Below are 14801 nucleotides of genomic sequence, written 5' to 3' on the forward strand. Positions count from 1 at the left end.
TTTACTGGCTGCGTCACTGGCTTTGAATGGAAACATGCTTCATACAGAGCTGAAACACTGTGGTTGGAAGGGCTGGGCCACTGAGCTGCCCTCAGGACCAGGAAACTCAGGCTCACCATTAGCTCAGATTTGTGGGAAAGAGTGCTTGAAAAAATAGCTGTTTATGAGTGCATAACTCAGATATATGGACAGTATGTGTCTGGAAATATATGCCATGATTATGAGTGTATCATGGCATTTGCTGGTTAAGTACGTGTATACGTATGAGCCCCTCTCTCATGTCCCTCAGAGTTTTCCTGCCCCACCAGCCCCCCAACTCAGGGTCCGATTACTCCAGGCCGGCAGCGGGAATGGCAGGAATGTGAAGTGACGTCAATGCTGACATTCCCTGAGCTCCTTCTCAAGAGCAACAGCTGAGAATGGAGGCAGAGAAGGACAGAGGGGTGGACAACAAGAAAAAGAGAGAGTGAGAGAGAAGAGGAGAAGAAATGGACAGATGAAAGTAAATGAGAGAGAGAGAGAGAGAACACAAGAGGAAAAAGATAAACAAAGTAAGAAAGAAAGGAAAGAAAATATAAAAAAAAGGAAGGGAGGAAGGAAGGACGGAAGGAAAGAAGGAAGATGTACAACGCAACCCAAGCAAACCATATTCTATGATGTACTTGGTACTCCGAATTCTCCTCAAACATGTAACAGGGCATCTTAACCATTCTGTTGTGACAGTCACTACACAACAAACTGACCAGTGCCCTGTGATCTCTAAAACGTCCACTGGTCACACTTTGCTCTTTGAACAGGAGTGAAGAGATTGAATCTACAGCTGTTAGAGTGTGTCAAGGCTGCTAGGGAGAAACCTTTGGCCAGGTCTGAACTGCCCCTGGGCAGGGTTTGCAGAGCCCAGATCCACAGACAAGTGAGATATGGGTAACAGCTGAGGGTACAGGACAGGAGAGAACAGGAGGTGTGTGTGTGTGTGTTTGCTTGTGTGTGCACGAACTGGAAAGGGGGAGGGGAACATGTAGTCCACACCATTCATGCCATTCAGATTTGTCAAATGTCATTTTATTCACCCTGCCCCTTCCCATGATCCCTTGGGGCTGGCTGTTTACAAGCTTGGAGAGCACCGTGTGACCCTCAGCTGTTGATGACTAACAGTGTGTGTGTGTGTGTGTGTGTGTGTGTGTGTACGCATAGAGTGGCAGGGGTTGTCTGAGATATGCTGTGAGATTAGGGTACCCATCCACAGGCAACTTTGATAACGTAAATAACTCTACCAGTGTATCCAGACACAGTTGCCCCAACCAATGAAGGTCACTCACCCACTGGACTTGGACATGCCCCATTTGAGTTGTTGAGGTCACCTCCTAGAAGAGCACCTGAGAGAAAGAGAGATGATATATGTATATGAATATGAGAGAGAGAGAGAGAGAGAGAGAGAGAGAGAGAGAGAGAGAATATTTTGACTCTTTAGCACTTAGCGACTCATTCATCTGATATTGCAAGCCAATAGTCACGGAAACATTGCACGTACATACAAAACACATTTTCTTAACCCACTCTTCAAAAAGGTTGCAAAGATTTAGGGGTCTACTGAACAGTGATTGTTAGCAATAATACATTAATTCATTATCTGTAACCACTAGCAATAATAGCTAAATTAAATTTCAAATAAACCTGGGTTAAATGGAAAATTTAACCCATACAGGTATAATTCTAGCCAATTTAAACAGTTCTGGATTCCACATCTTCATACTTTACACACTCCAAGTTTATTGTTGTTGATTAAATGTTCTTAAAGATAATTTATATGCCTAAAATATAATTTTTTTAAACATACTGTTTATCCACCTACTGAGCCTACAACAGTTCTGTTGCCCTTTCATACTGGAATCATGTGGTATTTCAGCCAGGACTGCTTGTTTTAATGAAGCATATTAGTATATTACAACATTCATTTAAAACCAGCTTGTTTGATTTTAAGGAACATCAAAGGGTTCCAAATTGATCATGTGAAAATGACCTGATAATGTGTGATCCATCAACCTATACAAATGTGGGAGAATCAATGCAATTTGGTAGCCACTATCTCTTTATAGATGTGAGATGTTTGTTTCTTCGTTCTCTAAGGGCAATGGACACTAGGAAAGTTGCAGTTCCTCACACCATCACTTTATCATCAGGGTCTTAATACGTCTCAATTCTTGGTCCTCAAGTTACCCAGACCCTCTCCACACCTCTCTCACCTGCACTGGCCGGTCTCTGCGGCAGGCCAGGAGACACGGTGTTCCTCTGCAGCTGTGGTTGCTGTGGTGACAGCAGGCGTGGGTCTGTGAGCGTAGAGGTGACGAAGGAGGTGGTGACTAGGCTGCTGGGATTGCTGAAGGGGAGAGGGCTCTGATTGGACACCGGCACTGTGACTGGCATGGAGAAAGTGGGTGGTGGCACTGCAGACTGAGAGAGCACAGGTAGAGAGGGGAGTCAGTGTTGCGACTGCCTCACTCTCTCACACACGAACACGCACAACCATTACGTACTCAATGACACAAATATACATACATACATACATACATACAATATGCACTAAAGCACACACATACATACACACACACACACACACATATTAATAGCATGCCTGTGACTTGCGCAAACTCCCAAAAGCAGAACATGTGCAGCTACAGAGGAGGAGCAAGTTAATTTAATTTTATCTGAATAATATTAAAGGGGCTAGTTATCTGTGTTCCTACTCTCATATAATCTGCAAAAAGATATTTAGTCCAATGTTCAGACTGCTTTAGACATTTCAAAACCAAAAATAGCTTTAGTTATTTTAGAAAGTTATTTTCAGGCCCAGATTACTAAGTCTTTATGTTGCTGTATGGTCCTCGCAGGCTGATGTACAGTGTGGATACATATTGTTGTTCGGCATGAGTAGTTGTGCTGATTGGCGCTTGGTGACGTGGGACAGGCCATATCCAGTACTCTGTGCACTCAAACTGTCCAGCAGTTCTGAAGAGACCCATTTTCCCATGATCCTCCACAAAAAAAACAGGGCCGCTAAATTTAGAATGTGGGCTGCAACGGGCCTCTTGTGTCCTGAGAGGGACCCAGTTTAACAGACTTTGTCTGAATGTTCTGCTCTTTTGTCCTTTTCCTGCTGTCATGTTCTCCAATATCTTTGTTTAAGTCATGTAAATAAATGCCAAACTGTCTCAAAGTACAAACAAAAGGGAAAAGAATAGAAAAAGCCTTATTTGATACTTTTCATATTTTGAATACCATAGTACTAAAGACAGTTGTATAGCTGGTCACATTCTTCTAGAGGAATCAACTATTAACATATCATGAATGTACCAGGTAAATCCTGGACATGCTTTAAATATGAGTTTAAATAAGATTTCAAATAGATTTTAGGAGGAGCTGACAGTAAAACCTGACTCTGCTAGCTCATTGTGGCATGCTGGTGGCCTGGGGGGACAGACAGTAGCAGTGTATTACAGCATAGCACACAAGTCAGGCAGGGAGGGTGGAGGTTAGTTGGGAGAGTACAGCAGGATGAAAACAGTAAGCATACAACACTGGACAGCGCTCTGGACTCAACCAGAGGCTGATATTGACAGCCAGACTGAGGAAAACAGAGCTCTACATAACTACAGTTCCAGATCTCCAGTCCAAAAGGGAGTTCTAGAACATTCTGTTTCTGCACAGCTGATTTAACATTCTAGAACTGTGAGGACACAGAATCTAGAACGCTCCTGTATGGACAAATATACCCACACTGACAGTGAGGAGTTAAGCACCGGCTTAACAGTTGCAAGACCAAGATAATAGTTCCTCATCTCAACTTCCCATCAGTCATATTTCTAATGGAAAAAAACAATTTGACTGTAAATGAAACTGGAAATGTAGCAATTTAAACGGAAGTCAATCTGCCTCCTTGCGTGACTTTACTGACAATACAGTGAGCTATTCTGAATACTGAAACATCATATCTGATCAGCGTGGTCCATTGCATTTTCCCAAACCACAAAGGATTTTCTCATCTTTCACTGATCTACTGCAATCCCCTGACCAATAAATGTGATTTATAGCTTACTAAATAGGTTTAATAACTGAACATAATTATCCAAACTTAAATGTTTTAATTCAAGCAGAGCTTAATACTTATTTATAGAAAACCTTGTATTTCTTGTATAATGAAAATTTGTTTGTTGGGCAAATTATATTGAGCATATCATTCTAAACAGGAGTGCACTGTGCCATAATAATATTTGCAACATCTCCAAAAGCTGTCACTCCTCCACATTCTAGACTTGGACTATACTTCTACTACACTACTCTCATTGCAAAAGTGCTGTTGTTTTAACCCCTTCACATGGTTATCTGGATTAACAAACTAAAATAAAGGACCCTCAATATCAGAAATCTCTATGAAAGACAGCACAGAAGAAGGCATTTAAACAGAGGTAATGGTGTGTTTAGTTCTTTAGTATTCCTAAGTTGGGAGGGGACAAAATGTTACAATAAACTGCATCACCGTGCTGTAGTCTTAATGTACTTAGATCATATGTACTACATCTAAAAAGATCCATCACCTGTTCTTGGTTGCCTGAGCAAAAGAGTTAATAGAACTAAGTATGAGACCTACTGGGAAAATGGAGATATCAAAACAGCAAACTCAGTCTCCATCTGCTCATTCACCCATTGTCAAATCAAACAATGTAAAATTAAAATGGAAGAGAGCTTCTAAAAAAATAGAGTGCACAACATTGTGCTACTACAACAAGCAGCCAAGCTATCATTACTGTGGATTGTGTTACCTGTAACAATGTACTGGTGTTACAGTGTAGTACAGCACAATTATAATAACTGTACAGTACAGCAAATCAGTGATTTATCTTGCTAATAAATCTGAAAGGGCAGTTTTAAAGCACATGTACATGTGTGTTTTGATGTAGCTTGCTACAGTGCTGCATAATCTCTTAGAGAAAAAGGTATTTAGTGATGACAGCAATCAATCTAATAGCTACAATCTAACTGACCATTATCTACTCTTATAGCCAGTGTTTTCTCTGTTGCTCAATGAACGTGATTGTTTATTTTCGTTTCATTGCACCCTGGAGAAAGCCTTGAGACACAACTTTACTGCTTTTTAATTTTGGATGCAATTGTCTCTGTGTGACTCTTTCATTAAAATGAACAAAACAATATGCTGAAAATGTCATATTGAAATGTATTTACACCAAAGTACATTAAAAGTTAAAAACCCCTTTTACCTTTAACTAAAAGGTACTATTGTGCATAGACCTGTCACAATGTCTCCACACTGAAATTATTTAAATCCTAAATACAGAACAATAAGAATGACAGCAGAATATAATTCCTTTACATCCTTAAAATATTTCCTTCAACTACTGAGTTCTGTGAGAATACGCCACTCTGACTACTCTTCAGACTCATCCACTCTGAAAGGAGACCACATCACCACAGAAGTCTCAAACCCCCAAAACTTAAGAACTGTTATTTTAAAGTAGGATCTTTAAAATGAATTCAGATGTACTAAGCTGTAACAGAACTTCAGTGAGTACCATTTGTGATAGGTCAAATTTTTACCAAAAATTCAGAGAACTTCAAACACCAAACGAAAATAGACTCAATCACAAGCTTAACTCAATTATGACCTTCATATTTTTAATTAACACCATAATAGCAAAGAGTCCTACGTTAAATCTTTCCCTTTGGTTTCTTCTTCTAGGGTCACAGTTATCTTTAGAATTTATTCAATAGGTAATCAATGCTTTACAAATGACCTCACACATTCATTCTTTGGCCCTGTATCAATCAAGCACAGCCTGAGTTCACATTTCAACAGAAGACTATAAACAGATTCTAGAAGGGGAAAAAAAATACATAGAATATAGCTGAACACTCCAATGGATTCAGATGCTTCACATCTTTTTGAGAAGGAGGAGGACAAAAATCATTTTATCAAAATGGTTCCTATAAGAATATGGTTCACAGCTGGGATCTGACTGCTCTATGCATGGAAAATGGGGTTTCAGACTGACAGGAAATTATTAGCTTTGTACCCATGTCACTGAATGAAAAGCCTTCAGACACCAGTTGAGCAGACTTATGCAGTACTGTATTGGAAATTCCAGTTCAGCTAGGAAAAACTTGTTCAGTTTTACATTTGTAGTAAATTCATGACCAAAAACCTAGAACCAGAGAGTAAATGGATGTAACTACTCCGTGTTAAAAAAAAACATAGATAAAAAATATATATTTTTAACTGTCTCCCTTTATTATGTATTTCTGTATGTCCCTAGAACATACATTCCTAAAGAGGGCTAATGAGAGGGATTATGGTTTGTATAGTATTACTGTGGGCTGTCAGATGAAGATTAGAATGCCGAGGGGGGAGGGGGGGGAGAAAAAGGTGCAAGAGCAAGAGGGATGGGAAAAGAGAAGAGAAGAGGAGAGACAAGACTGGTGCTGTATGCTTTTGTTTGCCATCTCCTATGAATGGTGTGCTGGGTAGCCTGGTCGTCATTCTGCACTACAGATCTGAAATATTTGAGTTTAAGCCTTTAATCCTTGCATATATACTATTGTGGATGACTGTGGTCCATGTTTCTACACTGTGTCTCCAGCTTAACAGATCCTTCCTCAGCTGGTCAGACAGCGAGGTTCTTCAGACAGAGCCAAAAAGCAATGCATTTCTTCCTCAATATATAAAAGGGAAGTCCCATGAGTCAGATGTGTATTCCTGGCAAACATACAGGCATCAGTCATTATGGATAAATTTCACTGAATACAGCCAACGTAAGAAACAAGGCCACAAATCATATATTGCTAGAGCAACTTTCAGGAGAGTAAAAGGGATAAAACACAGTACAATTATTGCACTCTGCTATCAGACGACCCTCTTGTGCCCGAGCACATGCATTCAGAGGGGATTGTGGGGAAAGGGGGGGGGGGTGGTGAAACATGGTTGGCAGGTGCTCTGTGAGTTGGTTGCCAGGCTGACAGCAGGCTCTGTGAGTTGGTTGTTGGGCCGAGAATGGCCCCCTTCACACTGGTACTCACTGACAGTCTATAGCTCTGCATCATTTTATCAAACTCCTCGTCTATCTTTTTGTACTTCTCCTCAGTACGAGGCGTGAGCGAGAAGGGCTCCTCGGGGTCCGGGCTTTCCGAATCCCGGTGCTCTTTCTTGTTCAGAGCCTTAGTTCCGCAAGAGGACAAGGAAGAGAGAGAGAGAGAGAGATAGAGAGAGAGAGGGAAGGGCATTAGAACAGCAGATGAAACAGTGATACTCACGCCATATCTTTTGAAGAGGATATCCAGTTCATCGCTCTTTCGAAACTTGTCGTCCTGCAGGGGGCTCTGGTCAATTGAGTCGTCCCCATCGGGTTCTGGACTGTTGCAACCATTAAACCCTTTCTTTCGCAATGTCTTACATGGTTCAAAACAAGACAGAGAAGAAAACATAAGATTGGATTCACTTTCAATAACAAAGTCAATGTATTTCAAAGAGATAGATTCCACATTCCCATGTTCTATAGACTCAAATATAGATTAAATCTAACACAGAGACTTGAGACATTCTGGTGCACAAAATAGAAATGACACAGCTAATAGGAGAAACAAAGAAGTGAAAACTGTGTATATCGTTTGAGTTTGAGTCAGGTGGGTCTAGCTTTAGCAATAGACTGGTGCTATGAGAAGATTTCCCCTACAAGCTTTACTATAAGTTGCTTTGTTGTTGGAACTGCAATCCAACAAGAAAAGGGCTCTCCCCAAGACCACCACAAAAAACACTCTTCTGTCACCAGTTAAAGAGTGTGAAAATAAGCACAGAAAAACCTTTAAAATTGCACTGGCATAATAAAACCACATCAATTGCTGAGGGACTATATATTTCAGGGAATCCGACACTAATATTCATTATTATTAAAAACAGAGACCAAGTTCTTGTTTCATAAAATATAATTAGCTATAGAATACAGAAATAAGTGATTCAAAGAAAAGGGGGAAAACCTCCATCAGGCAGTGACAAGAGGGACTATAGGAGTCTTGTTAATTCACACCTTCCTCCCTCTCTCTCTCCCACTCACACACATATAATATGGTGGCATTTATAACTTTGTGAGGACTGACCAATGATACCTGGATACTGTGTCGTTGACAAACGCCAGCCTGCACATAAACCAGAACCCAAAACCTATACCTCCATAATGACAAGGAGATATTATAGCTCTTTTGACACCATGGCTGTCCTCATAAAAAACAAAATATTCATGTTTTTATTATGAGTACACCTGGGGGTGGGGTGGGAGGTATGGCACAAAGCAGGATTTCGTCAAGTTTAACCAACAGAAGGAGATGTTTCCATGGGATTACTCGCAATTTGGGATTAAGATACCAGGCTAACTCTGAAATCTCACTTTGTCGAATACCTCGCAAGTCCTCATTAGGAATAAATACAAGCATAAACACACAGCGAGAAGTGTGTGTCAGCTGATCAGCTTGTCTCTGGGCCCAGTCCATCTGTTCACCTGTCCCTGCGCTACTCTCCCTGCTGGCTCTCTCTTTCATGTGCCCAGCTTCTATTGTGTTGCCAGGGTAAGATTCCCCTGCAGAGCTGCACGCTCTCTGACTGGCTAAAGCTCTGCCCCTCCCCCTCCCCGACTACCTCCCCCTCCCTTTTTTTTTCTTCACTCTGCGTTCCTCTATCCCTCCCACTATAAGCCCACACTGTAGCTTCCTCTCCTCCCTTCTTCTATCAGCTTCTCTCTTTTTTCCGTTCTCTTTCTTTCGCTGCCCTTTCAGCTGCTGCCCTCTCTTTCTCTTTCACATACTTTTCTTGCCATCCAGGTCTGTTTTCTCTTCTTCCATTTCCAAATCTAATGTTCTCTCCTCTCCCACGACTCTACTGACTCACTGCTGTCCTCTTTTGCCCTCTATTTATCCATCCCTCCATCCTTCTCAAATTCCCAGTGCTTATTTTCCTTTCAGAGTCTTTTTCTCTCTCTCTCTCTCATATATATATGAGGGCGGTTGGAGGGGCGGTTAGTGTGGGCTGCTGTCCGTGGAGGCAGAATGTAATGTCACGTCCCATTTGCGCTGTGTGGAGTGTGTTCAGGGCCCCGGGGCCGTCCCTGGAGAACAAACTCGCAGCCACGGCTTTGCCACGGCCTGCCAAACGAACAGAGACACTAACATGGAGATGCACAGATCCTTCCTCCTCTCCGCCTCCTCTCTCTGATGCCCTGCGGCTCCTTCTGAAAGGCACTTTCTACCATCACATTGCCAATCTGTCCATTATTTATACATGGGAATAATGGAGCCTCTCTATTGGCTGTTCTGTGCACTGTGTGTGGGGGGGTTATGGAGTATTAATTAATAACAAAATGGTTGAGAACAGCTTAAATAAATTTGGCTTTAAACATGCAGTTTTACGTCTGGCTCCATAAAGTTTTATAAAGTATTATTTTTCTTTTCTGCTGTTTACAGCAAGCAGATTATGCTTTGGATTACACTAAATGTAGTGTAAGATTTATTGAGAAAATTACAACCCAGTAATTTTCAATCCATCAGAATATAAGAGGACATTCAATTTATTGCTAGTAAATGTAATTAGTATTGATACTATTTCTGATTTAGAATATTACTAAGGAAGTCTTATGATCCTACAGCTTGTTTTGATCCAATTGTCCAGTTCTGCTTTTGTTAAAATTACATAAAAAAAACTCTTGCTTCATTTGTTTTAAACCTGCTTACTCACATCCTATAGTGTATGGTTTTAGGAAACACCCCATCTGATGATGTATCTTGGGAGGTGAGAGAAACCTTTGAAATGTTGCTGATTAAGGTAGTGGCAGATGGTTAACTTTAGAACTCATGACTGGTATACATGTGGAAGCACTAAATAAATAATTCCCATATATACATAAGACAATGCGGATGAGAGTTAAATTCAGCAGACTGTGCCCCAATTCTAGGGTCCTGGGGTTGTGGGTTCAAAGCCCGCATCTGGTCCAAACTTGTGTGAGTGAATGTGTGAGTGTGTGATGTCCTATGATAGATTGGTGCTCCATCCAGCACACAAATTGAAAAAAAAAAAACGACTAGAAATTACTCAATGCAGCAGGAAGGCGCCACTGCTGTCCGATTTGTTTGTGTGTCAGATGAACCACAACAACAGTGCCACTCCATGGCTTTAAATTGTACTTTTAATATGTTTTGTTAAAACAATAATTGCATTTAACAACTTGTAAATAAACCATAATCATGGAAAATCAATATTGTACAAGTGTAATTGGAAGGCGAATTTGCCTGGAGAACGGTTCTGCTCTGTTTGTCCAATGGCTGAAGGGGCTCATGGGAGCCTGCCTTTCCAGCCTAGACAGATTATGCAGGGATGTGACAAGTCTTAAGTAGGGAGGGGGAATCTGGTTGACATGGTAAAGTTGGATTAGGCCGAAGGGAGCACGGCAGAGTCAATGGCAGGGGGCTTGTACACTCAACCTATGCCTCTCCATGATCATGCAGTCAGTAAAACACAGCGTTTAGGCTCAGACCAGAGTTAATGGCTAGCTGCTAGCAGAGAGTGACATGGTTAAAATGCACTAAATAGGAGGCAGTGACTGCAGGGAATAAACTGTAGTACTACTATAACCTCCCAGGCTCTCTGCGCACTGTGGGACTCCCCTTCAATAGGAGAGGGAATCCAGGCAATGAGAAAATCTTTTAAGTCCCCTCAGTCCTCTCCAGTGAGCCGCTTAGGAAAAGGGCATCCCTCATTTCACCCCTCCACCCACTAGTTCCCTTCCTTCATTCTCTCCTTTTCTCCTTCCTCTCACTCCATCTTGATATACATCTTGACATCCTTTCTGTATTTCTCCCTCATTTTTTCCCTCTCTCTGTCTCTCTTGCTTGTGTCCCCCCTCACTCTCCCTCTCTCATTGGAAGCTGCAGTGAAGCGGATTAACATGCTCTGGCAGGAGATGCAGGCAGGCCACACACACACAGCACATGCAGCTCAGAGAGAGAGTGAGCAAGTGCACGAGAGAGAGAGAGAGAGAGAGAGAGAGAGAGAGAGAGAAACCACATACATATGCATGGCTGCTCAGTCATGCGGTAGTGTGCAGGCATGCCTGCCCACATGTGCGTGAATGTTTTGTGTGCACACAGTACAGTGTACAATATATTTGGTGGGGGGTGGGGGGGATCTCTCTCCCTCTCTGTCACACTCCCTCTCTCTCAGGGCAAACCACATGCGCACATCAGTTTTCTATAATTTATACAGAAAGCACTTCTTACTGAGAGAATCTTACCCAAGCAAAGAAGTAAAATAGTAATGTGCTCTGTGATATATAATGATGAATTCAAACTGATGAGTAATGTAAATAATTGATCAGTTAATTGCATTAACAAATAAATTGTTTCACCAAGACCAAGGATTCATTTTCTTTAATTTCAAATAAACTACCCTAACAGAACTGCTCTCATCAAGTCGATAAAAGTTCTTAAATTTAATCGGAGGGAGCAATATTTGATAATTTTCACTTGATAGGATCACCTAAAGGACAAACTGTGCGGACAGAAACAGTGGCATTCAGGACCAAAGTTCTTACATAGAGTATGATGCCTGTGCCTGGTATTACGTTTACACAAGTCCATACAGCTTACAATGTGCTCAAAATAGCACTTCATCAATAACGGCATTTGAATGATTCTCCACTAATTAGATTTCATAAGTTTTCTAAGAGAAAACAAAATCTCGACCCCCACACACCAGCCAACCCCCAGAATTCTAATTTCTGGTCACACTGTAGTGTATTTCCCCCCTTTGTATTTTTCATCTATACTTCGCCATAAAGTTACTCCAATCTAATTCCAAGTTATATTTTAGAATTTTTTTTTTAAAACAGAAATACACAAATTAGAGTTCATCATAAACAAAAACCAAAATTAATCTAATACCATTATATTGTGACAGTAGTACTGGGCAGCTAGTAGCATGTGGGCCACTAAATGTTGATCACAACTTTTACTGTGCCACCCACTGGTTTATTTCCAATGGAAAAAAAAAGAAAAGAAGCATTTTGTGTTTGCTGCACATGAGGAATGGTATGGTCTAACAGTGGATATATACTAATCAGATGCTGGAATTCAGGCACAACTGGAGTTCCTACCATTGCATACTGCATCTCAATATTACATGAGGAGGTCTTCCAGCCCACTGAACACAGTAAAGCACGCACACACACGTGTGTGCACACGCATACAGAGCAGACCAGTCAGCCTTGAGTTGATGTGGCCTGCAGCAGCCCAACGCCCCTACCACAGCACATACACACACACAGAAACTCTCTCTTTCTCTATCACACACAACACAATAACTAACAATCTGCAGCTGCAGCCAATAGGAAGCATGCACTTCTACTAGCCTAGCCTTCTGTCACAGGGTGAACAATACACACACAGCTGTATTTACCACAACACTATCATCTGACTCAAACTATAAGTGCCTGACTGAAAACGGACTAATGTGGATTAAGGTCAATTTAAAGAAAACACAAAGGTTTTCCATTAAAATATATAAATAAATTATATATACATACATACATATACACATACTCATTTTTAAAAAGTAAAATATCTAAATATCAAGCTGAATTCATATTTTGGGCTTCTTTATAATCATGCATCATGCAATAGCATCAATCATCTGTTGGTGTATTAGGGCTAGATACAGGTTGGGCTTTGTGCATTTATAGTTGTGTGTGTGTGTATTTGTGTGTGTGTGTGTGTGCAGCCTTGTGTCTCAGGCCAAGGCCAGGAGGAGCCAGAAGGTCCAGCTGTCCCTACCTCTGCTGTCCCACCATCTTCCAGGCAGGCAGCCAGCGGCGTATAGAGATCCATAAGCCTCTAAACCTCCCCTACACCAGCAGCAAGCTGCTCTCTGGCCCAAGCCCACAGGAGGCCATGTCCCCCCCACACTTTTAGCTCACACTCTTTCTCTTGTCCCCTGCAGAAAGCTTAGCAGTGGAAGAGAGCTGTATTTGAAGTGTTTAAGCTAACTCACAGTGGAGATCTAAAAACAATACAACATCTAAACGGCACTGCTCAGGAGGAAGAATAACAGGAGATAAAAGACAGAACAACGAGCAAACAAAAGGGTAGTACTACAGAAAGTACTAAAGTATTTCAGTTGTAACGAAAATAAATAATAATTATATATATATAAAAAGATTATCTGAACCTGTTTCCCTAAAACAAAGATGATTAACTTTTACTGGTTTGCAAATACAGTAACATGCAGAAAAATTTCCTGCCACTAACAGGGATACTCAAATAAGTTGTAAATCATTTTTTGAAGTTCTTAAAGCAAATATATATATAGCTGTGAATGTCTATATTACCTCTATAATATCTGCATTGGTCCTGCTTTCATGAGGCTCATTGTACTCTGTGTACTTGAGCAGAACTTTGTCCATGTCTGTGCTGGCATACTGGAAGAGCTTGTTGGAGTGGTTGAAGATGATGAGGGCGATCTCACAGTCACACAACACACTCAGCTCATAAGCCTTTTTCATCAGTCCAAACTTCCGTTTGGTGAACGTCACCTGTTGGAGAGAGGCAATCAGAAGACAGGAGCAATGATTATATATATATATATATATATATATATATATATATATATATATATATATATATATATATATATATAAATATAAAAACTCCAGTGTGGCAACAAGTACTATTAGAAGAATCCTTGCTACATGAACAAAAATTATGAACAATTCATTTTTCAGCGCTACTTTAACAGAGTGCTCTGAGAAATATTCATCAACTTGATTTATCTCAGTGACAAGACTTAACCCCCACCATGTTACACTGACGCATCTCAGTGGAAAACAAGAAATGTACTGCCTTCTGTTTCTCTTTTATAACTTGTGCTCCCTGCTGGCACAAATCAAATTATTGCAGAGCTGCTTCCATAGGCACTAAAACCACTCTCTTCCAATCATACTTTCTCCATTAGTACCTCCATGCAAACACAGACACATAAGAAGATAGATAGACACAAACACCTGTGTTGACCACAATATATCTGCTGACGTATATCACTTCAGAGAACACAAAGCAATATTTAATATAAAACAAAGCCAAAAAACAATATTCTCCCCAAATAATAAAAACCCTGGAATAATCAGAAACAAAAAGACTGTGCCTCATTTGGGATTTCCAGCTGAATTTTAAACTGCTGACCACATGGCAAAGATAACAATTCTGACTTTGGGTTTTTTCATGTGGTACTGCAATTAATTATTAGTTAAAAACAGATGGATGGGATTTGCATGGAAAAATAAACTTTCTCATAAAAACATGGCTCCACAGACATTGGAATGCCATTCCTTTTCCAGAATGCACAAAGACAAAGTTTATAACCAGTTAATCTTACTTCTTCTCCATCCAACATGGAATTCAGCACAAACAAGCCCAACGTAATTGGCATCAAAAATAGACTTGCAGGTAACCAATAGCAACGTGAAAAGCTCGGCAAGAAGATACATGTGCACTTGTGGCAGGAGGTAGAAACACCAACATGGTCCTTCTCGCTTCTTCTTCCAATCCAATTAACCTTGGGGCTGTGTGCTTATCTACTGACCTTTACACAACTCACACTCAAAGCACACAAACTCACACACTCACCTGCTGCTGGCTGCAGCAGAGAGGTGTTAGATTTTAGTGTTCCTTGCTAAAATCTCTCTGCAGATGCCTCTACAACT

At 40.8% G+C, this 14801-nt stretch overlaps 1 protein-coding gene across 3 annotated transcripts in view; it reads right to left on the reverse strand.

Moving 5' to 3' along the window:
- mef2d (myocyte enhancer factor 2d) overlaps positions 1–14801 on the reverse strand; it is a 61509-nt gene that overhangs the window by 16814 nt on the left and 29894 nt on the right. For all 3 annotated transcript variants that reach the window (XM_066682674.1, XM_066682673.1, XM_066682672.1), the window contains exons 3-6: positions 13431–13634; positions 7321–7455; positions 2244–2451; positions 1320–1376 (exon numbers count right to left, since the gene is read on the reverse strand). In XM_066682674.1, coding sequence (XP_066538771.1) covers positions 1320–1376; positions 2244–2451; positions 7321–7455; positions 13431–13634 — 604 coding nt within the window. The remainder of the gene's footprint in view (positions 1–1319; positions 1377–2243; positions 2452–7320; positions 7456–13430; positions 13635–14801) is intronic.

This window comes from Hoplias malabaricus, chromosome 10 (genome assembly GCF_029633855.1).
Source record: "Hoplias malabaricus isolate fHopMal1 chromosome 10, fHopMal1.hap1, whole genome shotgun sequence".
Classification (NCBI taxonomy): Eukaryota; Metazoa; Chordata; class Actinopteri; order Characiformes; family Erythrinidae; genus Hoplias; species Hoplias malabaricus.